Raw genomic sequence first — 18,101 nt, forward strand, 5'->3', positions numbered from 1 at the left:
GTCTGACGTGATCTCTTCGTTGCAAGGTGCCATCCGTACAAGGTAGGGGTGGGAATCTTCCTTGGCCAGATTGCCCAAGGGCTAGATTGCCATAAGGGAAACTGATTCCTAATCCTACCAGGCTGTAGGGATAGTGCGGGCACCCAATTCAGTCCAGGAATCCAGCGCAACTGCCCCTGCCCACACCCCCGAGCCCTGCTCGCTGAGCCCCTGCCCCTGCTTGCTCCCAGCCCGCATACTTGCTCACCCCAGCAGCCTCATCGAGCTTTGCAGTCACCGTTGTTTGAGAAATAAAATGGCGATTGCAAAAATGCACATATTTGCATATACCCAAAGATGCACATTTTTGAGAATGCACATGTTTGCATATCTGCAGAAATGTATGCCTTTGCAAAAATGGGCATTTCTGTGCACTTGAGAATATGCACATTTTCAGAAATCTGCATTTTCACACATACAAAAACATACGCATTTTTGCAATAGCCATTTTAGTTTTCAAAAAAAATGGCAACCGCAGAGCTGGACAAGGCCACTGGGATGAGTGCGGGCTGCTTACCAAGCCTGGGGGAGGGGGCTGGATCACAGTCCAGGGACCAGAGAGTGGGGGCAGGGGCTGGACGGGTGTCCTGAGAACTCAGACAGGAGTGAGTTCGCACATCCCTACCAGGCTGCATGCCAGCAGTGGGCATGGCCACCCCACTCTCACACCTCTTTCTCACACAGACACACCCTTCATATATATGCGCGCACGCACGCGCGCACACACACACACACACTCCCCCCCTGCCCCCCACCAGCCAATAACGGCACTGAAGCAGAGAGCAGACAACTCCACTCCCTCTTTGGATTTGGGGGAGTGGAGCACACCCCTAAAGACAGTACACTGTTTAGTTCAGCTCATTGCCACTCCCCAACTGGTAAAATACTGTGATTTAAAATGGCATGAAGTGGTTTCCTCCACAAAAGTGTTTTCCAGGTAGGAAATGTATAACATGCAGTGGATCTTGGGCTAGAAGTAGAGTTTAGAGGATGTGAATGGCTGCTACCAGAACCTGCAACCGCATATTTCCTCCTCGTCCTCTCTCATCACTGGTAACTAGGGATGTCCACTGCTCGGAAATCTGGCCCTTTGGGGGCTTGCCAGACTTCCGCACCCACCCAACTCAGCTTGCTTTTATGAGCCAAGCCTCATGGTTTCTCCAAGTTCCAGGGACTTTTAATGCAATTCTTTTTGTCTTGGGCGTAATTTGAGCAAATACAGCTTTGCACAAATTTCAGCTGTAAATTGCATGAATTTGCATAATTTGTGCAAATTGGCTGTGATTTGCACAAATTATGCAAATTTGCACAATTTACAGCTGAGAGGAAGAGAAAATCTTGAGCTACTGGTTTTGGGGGCCACTACACTTGTGCCATAATGACTTCTTCTGGCCCGTAGACCCCATCTCAGCATCCATCTGCACAATCAGCAGAAGGATTCAGTGGCCATTGAACTGGAGCCCTTACCATGGTATTGGTTGATACATTAATGGTACTGATGGCTCATACAAACATTAAGAACAGTATATTTCAATTTTAAAGAACAACCACAACAGATGTACATGTTTCTAAAGGGTTACTGTAAACCCCATTCTTCTCTTATCAGTTTAGGGAGTTTCATTTCATTATAATACACTGAATAGTGATGATTCAAGTTTTATTAAATCCACCATGAGATAGAAAAGCAGAGTAATTCAAATCCTTCATACTTTCCGTGTGTGTGTGTGTGTTCAGATTTTAACCTCAAAACATCTTAAAAGGTGTTTAATGGCTGAATGCCTTGACCTTGTCTGGGACATGAGCCAGTTGAGGACATTTGTTGGCTCAAATGGTGGAAAGCTAACATTTATAATCAGCTTCCCGCTCCTGTTAATGTGGCAGGTGTTCTCATCCATTGCTACGGAGAGCTCCAGACCACACAGTGAATAATTTAGTGCTCTAAATCCCTCTGTCATTGTAGGATTCCTCTTTTTAATTTGCTGCATCACTCAAAACAAGAATACTTCAGAAGTTGTTTAGAAAAGTTTTTTTTTTTTAACAGTTCAAGAAATTTCCTGTATATGTGTGCAACTGCCTATATCTCCCCCCCCCCCATTATGGAAACATGAGTTTACTGAATCAAGTATAAGTGATCACTGTGTCCTGAGAGCTTGATGTGAATGTTAAATAAGATACATGCATTGCTTAAAAATGCCTGCTATAAATGAAAGACCAAGGAAATCACATGCTGTAATGTTTGTACTCAGATGTCATTGTGGAAGAAAGCACTGAACCAAACCATTTTTCTTCAAGAAAAAGCACTTCTTGGCAGGGGGGGAGGGGGGTTGTCTTCCGTTTCTCAAATAAGGTTCACATTTTTGGAACAGTGAACAATCCCCTTCCCTATACAATCAGGGGTCCTTGGTGGTGTAGACCACGGTCCAAGTCATACAATGGGAAAAACTGAAAGACATTGGTACAGACAATATGCCTTAGGGTGAAAAGCATGGGACTGATTCAGCTAAGGATGAAATGGCATGATTATCAAAGGAATTGGGTAGTGACCCTCATGTGATAAGGTCATGTACAATGTTACATTACCCGCCGGTGTCATGAGGTCTTCTCCCTTCTATGGTCCTCCAAGAGAATACCCCAAACCTACACTGAATTGATTTTTTTTTTAAACCCTCTCAGACCTTTTGTTAAAATGGTTCTCCAAATACCAGTGCAATGTGTAGTTTCGTTAAAAGTTCACAGTGAGAGGAAATCTGGAACAGTTTCAGCCATTCTGGTATGTATGCATCTGACCACGAACATTTATAAGGAAGCAGTTTCAATTAAGAGCAAGCCAATTCATAATGAACATCCTGGGTAGAAACTGAAACATATTTGAACAGGGCTTTTTTCTCCTCCCTGGAAAGGAATGATAATATTTTGATCAATTTTTTTTTATCAAAAGTGTAAGCTTTGAACACTATACAAACACTGGAAATTCCATTTTGTATAAGGACTGACATAAACTTTATGCAATGTAAAGCACACCACAGTTTAGATCCTGCATGTGCATATGAACTGAAGCACTGTTTCCATGCACCCGCAGTCACATGACAGCCACCTCCCTGATCCCATCACTCAATCCCATGTGTCTGTGCTATGCTATGGAGGCTAGTGGCTCTGAATTCAGTGGGTTTCAGTCAGAACCATCCAGAACTCTAAAGGAGGAATCCAAAGTGCTGAACCCCATCTCCAAAATGGGTTCAGCACCTTAGATAGCTTCTTTAGAGTTCTGGATGGTTCTGACTGAAACCCAGAATGCATTTACAGCCCCACCAAAATCAGAGCCACCAGCCTCCACTGGTGGTATGATTAGTGAAACCCTGTGGGCAGAGCTGACTGTTTGGGTTGTTTCCACTGAACTGATCCACTGTTTCTCAGCTGGAAAGACCCATGCTCTCAGCCACATCTGTGTGGTTATGGGGGTCATATGCATACTGCAGATGTATCTATAGCACTAGAGGGAAATACCTCCAACACAGCTTCAGCTGTGCACAAAGGGACCTTCTTTACCTGCTGAAATGCATGCAGGATTGCCACCACTGGTAATATCTGATGTGGTTTGAAGGTCCGTACCTTTGTTTCTAGGTGCACATTCTCCTCTCCCCTAGGAAGGTGCCTGTCATAGGGCAATTTCTGTTCTGTGACTGAATAGCCAAGCAGCAGATGCATGCAACATTAATAATGTGTGTGACATAATGCAGTTGTAGAACCAGTTGTTCTAACCACTCATAAGTACTGAAGGGTTCTAATATACTTTAAATATGTAAGAAATAAGGGATCTGGCCTAAGAAGTTCAATGACAGCTGTCTATGCGAAGGTTAGATATTCTTAGGAAGGCATTGAAAATAAAATGGCATACATCAAAGTGGTATACAACAAAATTATTGATTTTACTGATAGACATCTCCCCGCCCCACTCCACATACACTCCAGCACTGAAGACTTGCTTCATAAGGTAGATGGTGGCATGGTACAACCCACTTATAATTTTAGCTAGGTTTTTTATATTTTCTTTCTGAAGTGAAAAACATTCTGATGATGATGTGAGGCAGTTCTGATGGCTTAATGTGAGGCATAACATATTGCTTTTATGAACAGTAGCAGAACCCTGCATCTGATCAGAATGTGGATCTACTTTGGTGTTCATTAAATTTATGGGCCATAGGTCTACATTTTAAAAGGGTTCACACAATTCATCTATGATGTTTTGATAGGTGCTAGCACCAAGAAAAGCCCTAAAAACTAAATATATGGTGAATGGGTCTGTGAGTACAAAAGATGTATCCTCCATGGTCAGTATACCTCTTTTTTAGATTCTAGGAATAAAGTACATGAATTTTATGTTGGGATCTTATTTATGGTATTTGTGAACTTCCCTGTCAATCAGGTTTTCCATTGTTGGTAGCAGAGAGCTGAGGCAGCATGGTGATTCTTAAGTGTTTATGTCCTTGTGCCTAGGTCTTTTGCAACATGGAGACCACAGGAGGAGGCTGGACAGTTATACAACACCGAGAAGATGGGAGCCTAGATTTCCACAAAAACTGGAAAGAATACAAAATGGTAAGATGGGGCATCACTTACAGGAATTGGATCCATAGAATCACTGGGGACATTGTTTTGTTATTATGCTTATTTTGGAGCTAAGCTGAGCACTGTGTCAATAACTTGTGTTGGGAACATGTCCATTAAACAATAAAGCCAGAGGAAACCATGCTGCGCATGTTTATTGGAGCCATCGTAAGACTCCTTTCTTGATTTGTTTTAATAAGAATCATACTTCAGAGAGTTGCTTCATTTAAAAACCTTTTCTTTAGCAATGCTTTCCATTCCTCATCCCCAAAGGATGCATCACACTCAATAATAACAAAAAGCCTTTAACACTGGGTGAGATCCAACCATCACCACCACCCTGCAACCAAGTGGAAAGTACTTCCACTGAAGAATGGCAGCCTCTTGTGCTTTAAGGGGTGCTGCTCCTGAGAGCCTTTTGTCTATGGGAGAGAGCTTTGGGGGGACATAGGGAAGGGCTGCCATTTTGAGAGGAAAGCTTCAAAGTTCCTATGCATGAGTAGAGCAGCCACTCAAGCTGGTTTGGATCTCAGCCATTGATTTGAAGGAAATAGCTTGATTTTATATGTTGCTCTAGATCAGCCTTCCCTAACCTGGTGCCCTCTTGATGTTTTGGACAACAGCTCCCATCATCCCCAACTATTTGCCATGTGGGCTGGGGCTGATGAGACCTGTAGTCCAAAATATCTGGAGGACACCAGGTTGGTGAAGGCTACTCTAGATTACCCTTAAAAACCTACTATTTACCCATTTATTTAATTTGAGGGGAAGAAGCAACAGGGGGAACTCAGTGTGGTTATCCTTGGAGGAGGCTCATCAGCTGGTAAAGAGCATCTCTTCACTACAAAAGAGTGGCTTCTGTCTTTCAGGACAAATGCATCCAAGCAATCCTGTAATTTCTGATTTTGTACATGGGGGTCCTAAGAATTAAATAAATCAATTTATTTAAGGGTTTCAGAAACTGAAATCCTCACAGGTATAATCTATTCTAGGCATTATGCTTTTGTCCTATAAGCCCTTAAGAGCTTGTCCTAATCTACAGGGTGATTCAGACATGATGTTGGCCCTAACATAACCTTCGGTCTGTGGAGGGTCACGGCTGGGATGCACTCAGATGGAAGTGCTGTTTGTGAATTAGTGATCCGATGTGGGAGTTCTGCTCCAGGTGGTGATCATACCGGCAGATGGGGAGCTCCATCCTAAGTGGGGTTCTAGGAGGAGCTCAGGTTCAAGGCAAAGCAAGAGTTCAAGTTCGACCTAGCACCTTGGACAGCTTCAGGTAGAGTTCAAGCTGGAGACTCACACAAGCTCAGATATTTATTGAGCAGCAGCAGGCAAGCCTTGACTTAAATGGGGCTCCTCACTGAGTGAGTAGTCTGGGTAGCTACTCTGCCTCTGCTGGAAGAAGCCTCTGGTAGTTAAAATAGGCCTTGCCTATTTTAGCAGCCATTGGCTCTGACAGCATTGGCTACACTGTGGCTCTGCTCTGTGGTTTCCTGGTTGGAGATCTTGGGCTCTGAAGATGGCAGCACAACCTGCTCAGGCCAGTGAGGTGGTAGCACAATGGGCTCCTCATGGCCTGGGGCTTCTCAGGATCTGAGCTCCTCTGGGGTCACTGCTGAGGGTAATTTCCATCCCCATTCTGTCACCTCCTCTGTCTCCTCCTCTGAACCCATGGCCTCATTCTCCTGGACCATGATAGCATGTTGTGGATGCTATTATTTCTTTGTTATGGCTGTGAGGCATTCCATTCCATCAAGGGTGTTGAAAAGGCTGAATTCCATTTTGGAGATGTTCTCACCATTCCAGTGGTGTTTCACTCCGCCAGCATCCTACAGCAGATTAAGCCTTGCATCAATTTCACAGGCAAAGATATATAGATCAAGGTCCTGTGCTCAGGGTCTTCGCTTGGACTAGGGTGCTAAGACTCCATGCTGTTAATCTGCCAGGAGGATAAAGAGAGTGACTGCTTGTTTCAAACTCAGCTATTGCTGCTGAAAGGGGAGAAGCCACCTGCTTATGATAGCAGTTAGGCCATGTCCAGTAGTTAGAACAATCTTTTCTTATTAATTTAATCTGACAGCAATGTGCTGCATATTTGCTTAATAAATCCAGTTGTTTGGTTAAAGTACAGCTGATGTGGTTCAATCTAAGAGGATTTTGAATAGCCTACCGCATCCCACCCAACGTTCCTGCTTTGGGCCTCTTAGCCAAGCTACTTGTAGAGTCCTACTCAGTGCCTGCTCCAGGTTTCTGAGGGCCCTTGGGCAAGACATCCTCAATGGGTGTCCTCCCTTGGTGAGTCTCCCTTCTCAGCACCTTTGTCACCAGCTGCTAGTATTGCTCCTCAGCCTCTTTCTCATCATTGCTACCACTTGCTTGCTTGACAAGCAGAGGGCATCTGCTGATGCTCCTCCTTCTCACCACCACCATTGTCTGGGCTAGAGTGAGAGGCAGGTGAAAAAGCAGACTGTAGGGGTAAAGAGGAGGAGCAACTCCAGAGGATCTTGTCAGTGGGCACCTGCTGGGGTGTGAGCCCTTGGCAGGTGCCCAACCATGCCTACCTATATGATGCCATCCCTGATCCTACTGCTCTTCATTTAGCAGGTGGTGGCATCTAGCAATCCACTGGGCTATTCTATTGTGGGTTTAATTACAAGGATAATGTGCAACACTTACGTGCCCATTTAATATGGTGTTAAAGACTCCTTAAGGACCTCAGGGTACACCACAAAGCTAAAGCTGGAATGCACGATGTCAGTGAAATCAGGGAGAAATTGTTTGCGATTAAATTGTTTCCTTTTTCAAATGACTTACAGTGCACATTTTTTAAAAAAAAGCTTTGTGCGTATCATTTTCAGAGTTAGTCATGCATACTTCACTGTTTCCATTCTGCTCTTTCAATGAAGTAGTTCAGTGGAAAACTACTTTTACATGTATTTGTCAAACAAAGAGCGCTTGGCTTAGCTCAAGGAGTATGTTTTTGGTCGAAACAAGTATTTGGTGTGATTTAACTACTCAAGCTTTTGTATTGCTTTGCTTTTATAGTTCCTTGGTAGCTTAACTACAGCTACTTTAGATTATTTCACTACTGTTTTTTGTAGCATGTAGGCTAGTTGCAGTATAGGGGTACATATAAACCAATCAAAAGTAAATACATTTGCAAAGTATGGAGGAAATGGCTGTAATAAGCTCCATAGAGCAACTGTATATATTTAAACTCTGCCTCCTTAGGCATTTGTGGTATGGGCTTAGAGGCCAATCCAAAAAAACTTTGCACTTGTGCACTCTCATTTCATTTGAACAGAGCCTGCAAAAAACAAAACAAAACACCAAACCCTCCCATAGATAAGTGGGTGGTAACATTATAATGCCAGTCTCTCTTTGTCCATATCAGAATCCCAAACACATGCGAGCGTAGGATCTAAGCTGTAGATGCTAAGAAGTCTGAGCTATGAATTGGGAAGTCCCTGGTTGGAATCTCAGCTCTGTCATGTATTCACTTTAGGCAAGCCACTCTTTCTCAGCCATAGTCCCCCCCCATCTGCAATATGGGGGAGAATAATGTTGATTCACCATACATAATTGTTGTAATTGTTGTAAGGATTACAACTAGGGATGGACAGGCACCCCTCCCATCCAAGTTCTTCAGGCGCCTGCCCAGCCCCTCCCTGCTGCTCACTGAGTGTTTTTGCTACCATCATTTTATTTTTCAAAACATGGTGATCGCAGATCTCAATGAGGCCCCTGGGTGAGTGTGGGCAGCTTGGCAAGTGCAGGCAGGGGGCAAGCAGGGCCAGGGGCTCAGCAAGCATGGTTTGGGGTGGGGGGATGGACGGTCCGCTGGATTCCCGGATGGAATAGGGTACCTGTGCCATCCCTAATTACAACTAGATAATGCCGGTGAAGTGCTTCAAACATTTGAAAACACTATACAAAGGTGGCGTGTTAATGCTGCTGTTATGACACACCCATGTAGAGGAATCATTCACTTTGTCTCACAACACTAAAGCTTAGGACCATTCAACTGAGATTGATTAGCAGTAGCTGCAAGAAAGGACATCACAACTGACTCTAAGGTACATGATTTGTCCAGTGGGGGCTGATTTAGTGGGGCTGTGAATCCATTCTGGACAAAACAGAACTCTGAAGGAGCTATCCAAGGCATCCTAGCACCAAAATAGCTTCAGCACCTTGAATAGCTCCATTAGAGTTCTGGCTGGTCCTGACTGAAACCCAGAATGGATTCACAGCCCCACCAAAATAGGAGCCTCCACTGGATGTGTCTGCAAATACACATATTAGTTTTTATGCATATGCAAATGTACAGAAATTTGATAGAATAATAGACTAACATTCATAGGATTAATTATTTAAGCTTCGGGTATTGGGCAGTATAGAAATGAAATGAAATGAAATGAAATGAATGAATAAAAAAATAAATAAGGGAGTAATCCTACCGGGACAGGCGGCTGCCTCCAAGCTCGGAGGTGACCGCCTATCCAATGCAGGGCAGAAGAAGTGTGGAGGGGATCATCCCCTCCATGCTTCAGCCACCCTGCATTTGTGGCTAGCTAGACAGCCAATTTTGGCTGTCTAGCTAGCCGCAGGAAGGTGGAGGAGGGAAGTGGCTGCTGAATGACCCATAGGATGTGTCGTACTGGCATTTCTGCCTTCCCTGCCCCAGAACACCCCATTTTTGCCTCTCCACACTCCTCTTCCGAGCGCGGGGCCGTTCTGCACTGCCTGCAAGGCAGCATGGGAGCGGGGGAGGTCGGTTCTCCAGGAACCAACTTCAGAGTGCGGGATGACTAGCAGCCATAGGATTGCGCCCTAAATAAATAAATCATTTTTAAAAAATTGATCAGGTGTGTAGATCAGGTTGGACCTGCCTTACAAAATTCATACAAAATCTTCAGCCTACATTTGTCTTTATATGGGAAACTCTTACAGAAAAGAAACCAAATGTAGAAATTAGGATAAATAAATGTATTACATCTTTACCCAGGCTCCCAGAATGGCTTACAAAATAAATAATTGACAGTTCTTGCTCTCAGGCTTACAATCTGAAAGACACCCAACACAAGAAAAGGGACTGGGAGGAAGGAGGAAAAAAGCATGATGGTGGCAGCTGATTCAGTTGCCCAGATGGATGGGAACACCCACTCTGGATTCGATTGTACTCAGGTTTTCACTGCATCTATTCTCCTGGGCTGATGTGTTCTTTGCTTGCTCATTCCTCTGTTCTTTCTTTTTCCCTGCTATTTCTCTTCCATTACAATCCTCCATGCAAGCCCATGACTCACAAGATGTATCATGATAATAAAGAATAGTGTATTTTTGAGTACGTTTAGAATGCCAGAACCCCACCCCTCCATGAAATCAGATGATGTAGGATTGCCTGGGACCAAGATGTAGTGATGGCCACCAATTTGGATAGCTTTAAAAAGGGGTTAGCCAGATTCCTGGAGGAGAGGCTATCAATGGCTGCTAGTCCTGATGGCCATGTACTAGGGGTGTATGAAACCCCCTTACCTTCCATCTGCTGGGGGTCTGGGGGGGAGGTCCTCCCCCCCAGAATCCTCCCTGGCTGGCTCCACTCCATGGCTTACGTAGCCTATCATGGTAAGGGGAAGGGACATAAATGGCGTAGCGCACCATGATATCCCCTTACCAAAATAGGCTACGTAAAGGGCCCATGACAAGCACTCATGTCTCCCCATGACAAGCACTCATGTCCCCCCATGACAAGCACTCATGTCCTGCTTGTGGGTTTCCCATGGGTAGCTGGTTGGTCACTGTGTGAACAGAATGCTGGACTAGATAGACCCTTGCTCAGATCCAGCAGGGCCCTTTTTGTGTTCTTATGTTCCCCCCTCCCTTGCCATGGCACCCAGCACCCAGTCAACTCCTGCTGAAGCTTTCTGCCTGCAAAATCCGACTTGCATCAACTGTGATTGCCCATTCCTGCTAAGTGGTGCAGCTAGGGCTGGACCATGGGGCCGAAGACCAGGTCCTCACAGCCACCCCATCCCCAATGCCCACCCAAAGAGCGGCAAGTGATAAAGTTATCAGGCAGCAGAAGCAAATTCCATTTCATAGCTCTAGTCATGGCGGTGCTATAAGTTAAGTGAGTTTAAAATGCGAAACTGCATGTGCTACACAGTATTCTCTTGAATGAAGGTTGGCAAACAGTGTTGCTGCTATTCTGCCATATCAGGAATGTAGAAGCAGTTGCATGGAATGGCAGTGGCAGTGGCAGTGGCAGTGCGGGGGAAGAACATAAATGTTATTTTTGTGCTTCAGAACTGAAGTTGTGCACATGGCCATCTAAAGGTGGCCTCCATAAGATCATTAAGTCCAGGGTCTAAAATGACCTAGGTTCACCACTGCTCCTGCTTGTCATAGAATCATAGAATAGTAGGGTTGGAAGGGACCTACAAGGACATTGAGTCCAATCCCCTGCTCAATGCAGGAATCCAAGTCAGAGCATCCCTGACAAATGGCTGTCCAGCCTCATCTTGAATGCCTCCAGTGTGGGAGATCCCACCACTCCCAAGGGAATTGGTTCCATTGTCGTATTGCTCTAACAGTCAGGAAATTTCTTCTGATGTTCAGCCAGAATCTGGCTTCCTGTCACTTGAGCCCATTATTCCATGACCTGCACTCTGGGATGATCGAGAAGAGATCCTGGCCTTCCTCCCTGTGACAACCTTTCAAGTACTTGAGGAGCGCTATCCTATCTCCCCTCAGTCTTCTCTTCTCAAGGCTAAATATGCCCAGTTCTTTCAGTCTCTTCTCATTAGGGATGTACGAATCCCACTTACCAGTCCACTGCCGGGGTCCGCTGGGGGGGGGGAGGTGATCCATCCCTCCCCCTTGGAATCCTCCCCAGCCGGCTCCCCTCTGCAGCAAGGCTGCAGCCAGACTTCCAGCCACTGCTGGGCCACTGCGGCCGCAAATGGCGGCCATCGTAGTGGCTGCCATTTGCGTGCCTGCATTAGGCCATGATGTAAGAATTACATCATGTAAGTATTACATCATGTAAGTATTTACATTAGTAAATACTTCCTAATTCTGGCCAGGGGGGAGGCGCCCCGTCCCTCCCGCCACGAATCCTGGCTGGACGGGACACAAATGGCGGCGGCCGTAGCCGCTGCCGTTTGCGTCCCTGCAGTCAGCCATGATAGGCTACGTAAATGTTTACGTAGCCTATGACGGCTGAGTGAAAAAACAAACGCCTAATGCAGTTTACTACATTAGTAATTGCAGTTTACATTAGTAATACTAATGTAAGTATTTAGCCTATCACAGCAAAAGGCAGGCGCGCAAATGGCGTAGTGGCCACCGTTTGCATGCCTGCATTAGGCCATGATAGGCTATGTAAGTATTTACATAGCCTATCACGACCTAATGCAGGCACACAAATGGCAGCTGGTATGATGGCTGCCATTTGTGGCCACAGTGGCTGGAAGATGACCTGGAGCCGCTGCTGCCACCGCCACTGCAGCCGCCGCTGCCACCCGCCACCAGGTAGGTCCATCCCAGGGGGGATTTTGGGGGGTGGCGGGGGGAGGCCATTCCACCATGGACTCCGGGGGGCTGGATTCTAAACAATCTGGTCTCACTGGAGTCCATGGCGGATTTCTACAACATCCCTACTCCTCATAGGGCTTTGTTTCCAGTCCCCTGATAATCTTCGTTGCCCTCATGCCAAATTCCCATTGCCCTTGTCCCTATACTCCTGTGCCTCCCTTGCTACCAGGACACATGCCTTGCACAAATGAAAACAACCCTTCCCTCAAGTTTTAGAATTCAGGTGAAAGTGGGAAGCTGGTAGCATCCAATAGGGATGGTGCATGTGCAGCCAACCAGCCCCACCAGGCCATGGTCCCTACTCCACCGTTCCAAGTCAGCATGTGGCTGCAATATGGTGCTTCTGGGGGCAACCCCTGATAAGTGCCAGAAAGCTAGTTTCTTGAAGGGTCAAGTCATGCCCCTTCCAGAAACCAGTGGTTTCGTTTGCATCAGGGCTTGCCCCCGGAAGCGCTATATTGCGGCAGCATGGTAGAGGCCATATGTGGACCTGGGCTGGAGGGACATGTGTGGACCAGGGCCTGGCCACACTGCCCCAATTGGATACTACCCAGAATTCCTATCCCTGCTACTGTCCTGCTACAAATGTTCATAGGGATGAGGTTGTGTAGGGAATAGTTACGTCACTATTCTCTGTGGTATCAGGGAAGGGAGGAGAGAAAGAAAGAACAATATTCACTCGCTGGGTTTGACTGATAATATTGATTGAACACAAATGAAAACACCCCTTCTCTCAAGTTTTAGAATTCAGGTGAAAGTGGGATGTTGGATGGCCTTGATAGATAGGATCAGTGGCACAAGCCTGCAGGGCCAAGTATCCAGAAGCTGAGACTACGGATGACTGAGAATTTTGTTCCAGTTTGCAAATCACTTGGAAATTCACCATTTGCAACCCTGAACGTTAATGAAAACAGGAGCGCACGTTCTCAGAAAATGTTTGGAAATACCTGAACTTGCGTTCCTGTTCGCAAAATGTGAACTTGAAAAAATACACAACTTTCTCAAAATGCATGTCTTTGCCCCTTCAAATGAACCAAAAAACAGGTCACAAATGAGAACCAGAGTGAGCCAAATCAAGCTTTGAAGTCAAGTTCAGAGAATTTTAGCAAGCTCGAACATCCCTGGTTCTCCCATCCCCAGTTGAGACACTGCCCCCCCCCGCAAAACCCATTCACCCATTACATGGGACCACAAGCCACTACCTACATTTCTGTGTAATGAATTTACAGTGCATTCTCCGCCGCTGAATAAAATGTTGGGTATATTTTCTTTGCTTGAGCTGTGCTATGCTTGTGGCACAGAGTCCTATAGAGCATTGCCCTCCCTCTGTAAATGTTATGGCATAACATCTGTTTTGGGAATTGTGTTGACGTTTAGTTATATACCCATTTGAAAGCACTGCCTTCAACATTTCAATCAGATGCCTTCAATGTGTTTCAGGTAATGCCTATGTCAGAAAGGACAAGGAGAGTTCAGCTCTCCAAAAAAAGTGAACTGCTTAATAAAGCATAATATTAGGTTATTCCTTCATCAATAAGTTTTGCGTAAATTCTGTTAGTTGAACTATGAAATACATAGATCTGCTTGCTAACATGGTTGTTTACACAGTCTTTATTACTACACCTAAAAATATCCTACACATACGGTATCTTGGATCTGCATGATTTCCCGTTATACGAGACCTGGCTACACTGTAGCCAAACTGGCAATGGATGATAAGTATACTTTGCTCATGCTTCACAACAACTACTACGCATTCACCCATCTCTGGGATTCGGGGGAATGCATGGCAGAGCATATATGTGGCCCGCTGAAACATTCCACATGACTTCCACGGTTGACAACCTCTCCCTCTCCCTCCATCCTTGAAATGGCGTGGATGAAGAGCTGTGTCTACAAATGCAGCAGAATGATGAAGTAGTAGAAAGGCTGGTGCATTTCAAAACTACCTGTACTCCTTGAGTATAGCAGTGTCTTAAGGGATTAGTTATCACTCTTATATGGACTTATTCCATGAGAAGGGGAATTGGCTTTTTCAGTATGGAAACAGATATCCAATCCCAAAGTAGTGCCTCCATTGTCTGCCAGGACACCCACCTCCCAGGGAAGGCAGTGACCCAAATGATTGCCCTTGGACACTGAGGTTTGGGGGTGACAGGTTGGACTGCAAACACAGATGCAACAGATGGCCTTGGCCCTCCATGTCAGAGTCAGCATAGCCCTACAGAGCAATCAGCCAGTGCCAAAGAAGGCACTGAGGCTGAGGGGCACAATATGGTTGCCATGACTACAGAGATAGCCATGCTGTAGCCATCTCACTGTACCTTGTTTTTCTTTTGCTAGTCTAAAACAGACATTTTGCCAGTCTAGCCTACTGTATTCTATGCTTCCTCTCTCACAAATAAGACTTTTCAGAGAGAAACTGTGGAATACAGCTAGCTAGAGTGGCAAAAGACCCTTTATACTCATTCATTCATTCATTCATTACATTACATTTATTTATTTATTACATTTCTATACTGCTCAGTAATAGAGACTCTCTGGGCAGTTCACAATCAAAACCACAAAATACGTCATAAAATATAAAATATTTTATAAAATAATAAAATAAAATACCAAAGCTTAACATTACAATATCAATGTACAAATCAAAACTGCTTTAAAAGAGGCAGTAATTAGACCACTCCTGAAAAAGCCTAACCTGGACCCAGAGGATGTTAACAATTATAGGCCAGTGGCCAACATCCCCTTCCTGGGCAAGGTGCTTGAGCGAATGGTTGTAGGACAGCTCCAGGCACTCTTGAATGAAACGGATTATCTAGATCCATTTCAATCGGGCTTCAGGCCTGGTTTTGGAACGGAAACTGCCTTGGTCGCCCTGTGGGATGACCTCTGCCGGGAGAGGGACAGGGGGAGTGTGACCCTGTTGATTCTCCTGGACCTCTCAGCGGCTTTCGATACCATCGACCATGGTATCCTTCTGGATAGGTTGTCTGGGCTGGGAGTTGGAGGCACTGCACTACAGTGGATCCGCTCCTACTTGGATGGCCGATTCCAGAAGGTGGTGCTGGGGGATTATTGCTCTGTGCCATGGCAATTGTGCCATGGGGTTCCACAGGGCTCTATTCTATCCCCCATGCTGTTTAACATCTACATGAAACCGCTGGGGGAGGTTATCCGGAGGTGTGGGCTGAGGTGCCATCAATATGCGGATGACACCCAGCTCTACCTCTCTTTCTCATCAAAACCAGGTGAGGCAGTGGCTGTTCTGAACCAGTGCCTGGGCACGGTAATGGACTGGATGAGTGCTAATAAACTGAAACTCAATCCAGACAAGACGGAGGTACTGTTAGTGGGTGGTTCGTCTGCCCGGCTAGGTGATATTCAACCTGTTCTGGAGGGGGTTGCACTCCCCCTAAAGGATCAGGTTCGTAGTTTGGGGGTGCTCTTGGATCCAGAACTGTCACTTGAGGCACAGGTGAACTCAGTGGCATGGAGCACTTTTTATCAGCTTAGGCTGGTATACCAACTACGCCCTTATCTGGACAGAGATAGCCTAGCTACAGTTATCCATGCTCTGATAACTTCTCGTCTGGATTACTGCAATGCGTTATATGTGGGGCTGCCTTTGAAAACGGTCCGGAAACTTCAGCTGGTCCAAAATAGGGCAGCAAGATTGTTAGCAGGGACTGGCCTGCGAGCTCATATTACGCCAGTACTTTTCCAGCTGCACTGGCTGCCAGTCCATTTCCGGGCCCGATTCAAAGTGCTGGTGTTAACATTCAAAGCCCTTAACGGCTTGGGGCCAGGTTACCTGAAGGATCGCCTCCTCCCATATGTGCCTGCCCAGACCTTAAGATCATCATCAGCGGCCCTTCTCCGTGAGCCCCTGCCAAAGGAAGTGAGGCGGGTGGCTACTAGGAGGAGGGCTTTTTCTGTTGTGGCACCCCGGCTCTGGAATGAGCTCCCTAGTGAGGTTCGCCTGGCGCCTACATTGTACTCCTTTCGGCGCCAGGTGAAGACCTTTTTATTTTCCCAGGCATTTTAGCTTTCTAAATTTTTATCTTTGCTGTTTTAAATCTGTATTTTAAACTCCTGTACTGCTGCTAGGTTTTATTGTGGTTGTATTGTTATATTGTGGTTTTAATGTTCTATATATTTTAAATTGTTTTATTGTGTGTTGTTTGGTTTTAGTTTTTGTGAACCGCCCAGAGAGCTTCGGCTATTGGGCGGTATAGAAATGAAATAAATAAATAAATAAATAAATAAATAACAAAACCTATCATCTGTCTGTCTATCTATCTATCTATCTATCTATCTATCTATCTATCTATCTATCTATCATCTATCTATCTAAAACATTTGTATTCTTCTGCCCTATACCATTAGGCCTAGCAGGAATGTAGAGATTTAAAATACAATAACAGTTTTAAAATAACAGAGTTAAAAGACTAAAATGCCTGGGAAAATAAAAAGGTCTTCATCTGGTGCTGGAAAGAGCACAATGTAGATGCCAGGTGAGCCCCTCTGGGAAGCTCATTCCACAACTGGGGTGCCATAGCAGTAAAGCCCCTATTTTTGGTAGCCACCCTCCTCACTTCCTTTGGCAGGGGCTCCTGGAGAAGGATTGCTGAAAACAGTCTTATGGTCTGGGCACGTACCTCTGGGAGGAGATGATCCTTCAGATAACCTGGCCCCAAGCCATTTTGAGCTTTGAATATTAATAATTGCACTTTGAATACCAGCACATTTCTATGCCACTCTGATGTGGTCTCTGATGTGTGTGTACAGTCCCCTAACTTATTGGTGTTGGGTGACTTCAGTGTACATTCAGAGGCCATCCTCACAGGAGCACCTTGGGACTTCATGGAGACCATAGCCTCCTGGGAGCTGCACCATATTCTAACTGGGCCCACCCATGTAGCCGGTCATGCACTAGACCTTGTGTTTGTTTCTGGAGAAGCGGGGAGTGATCTGGAAGTCAGGGGTATATCCACCACCCCCTTGTCATGGTCAGATCTAGGGGTGTACAAAACCCTACTTACCTGGCTCCGCCAGGTTCCGCAGGTGGGGGGAGGCGATCCATTCCTCCCCCCCCCCAGAATCCTTGATGGGGGGAGGCGATCTGTTCCTCCCCCCGGAATCCTCGATGCGGGGGAGGCAATCTGTTCACGGAGCTGCCGGCCAGGCCAACCCACAGCAGGGCCTCCAGCCATTGCCGGGCTGGTACGGACGCAAATGGCGTCCTGAGTAGGGGATGCCATTTGCATCCCTATGGTAGCCCGTGATAGCCTACGTAAATATTTATGTAGTCTATCACAGCTAAAGCAGGGACACAAATGGCATCCCCTATGACATTTGCGTTCCCGTTTTATCCATGATAGGCTACGTAAATATTTACATAGCCTATCATGGCTAAAACGGGAATGCAAATGGCGTCCCCTACCCTACGCCATTTGCATTCCCGCTTTAGCTGTCATAGGCTACGTAAATATTTACATAGCCTATCACAGATAAATGGAATGCAAATGGAATAGGGGATGCCATTTGCGTCCCTGCTTTAGCTGTGCTAGGCTATGTAAATATTTACGTAGCCTATCACGGGCTACCTACCATAGGGACGCAAATGGTGTCCCCTACTCAGGACGCCATTTGCATCCGCAACAGCCCGGCAGCAGCTGGAGCCGAAGCCACAGCCAGAGCCGCAGCCAGGTAGGCTCTGTTTTGCGGGGCTTTTGTGGGGTGGAGGGGCGCGGGGCTCCGTTCCGCCACGGATTCCGAGGGGGCGAATTCACTGGAATTCGGCCCCCCTGGGATCCGTGGCAGAATTCTCTAACATCCCTAAAGATCATTATCTGGTG

The 18,101-nt window shown here is 46.0% G+C and overlaps 1 protein-coding gene across 1 annotated transcript in view; it reads left to right on the forward strand.

Moving 5' to 3' along the window:
* ANGPT1 (angiopoietin 1) overlaps nucleotides 1-18,101 on the forward strand; it is a 265,949-nt gene that overhangs the window by 196,707 nt on the left and 51,141 nt on the right. Inside the window, exon 6 of the mRNA XM_084847994.1 lies at nucleotides 4,534-4,635. Coding sequence (XP_084704120.1) covers nucleotides 4,534-4,635 — 102 coding nt within the window. The remainder of the gene's footprint in view (nucleotides 1-4,533; nucleotides 4,636-18,101) is intronic.

Source organism: Heloderma suspectum, chromosome 4 (genome assembly GCF_057233095.1).
Source record: "Heloderma suspectum isolate Gila_16-S chromosome 4, 16-S_ref, whole genome shotgun sequence".
Taxonomy (NCBI): domain Eukaryota; kingdom Metazoa; phylum Chordata; class Lepidosauria; order Squamata; family Helodermatidae; genus Heloderma; species Heloderma suspectum.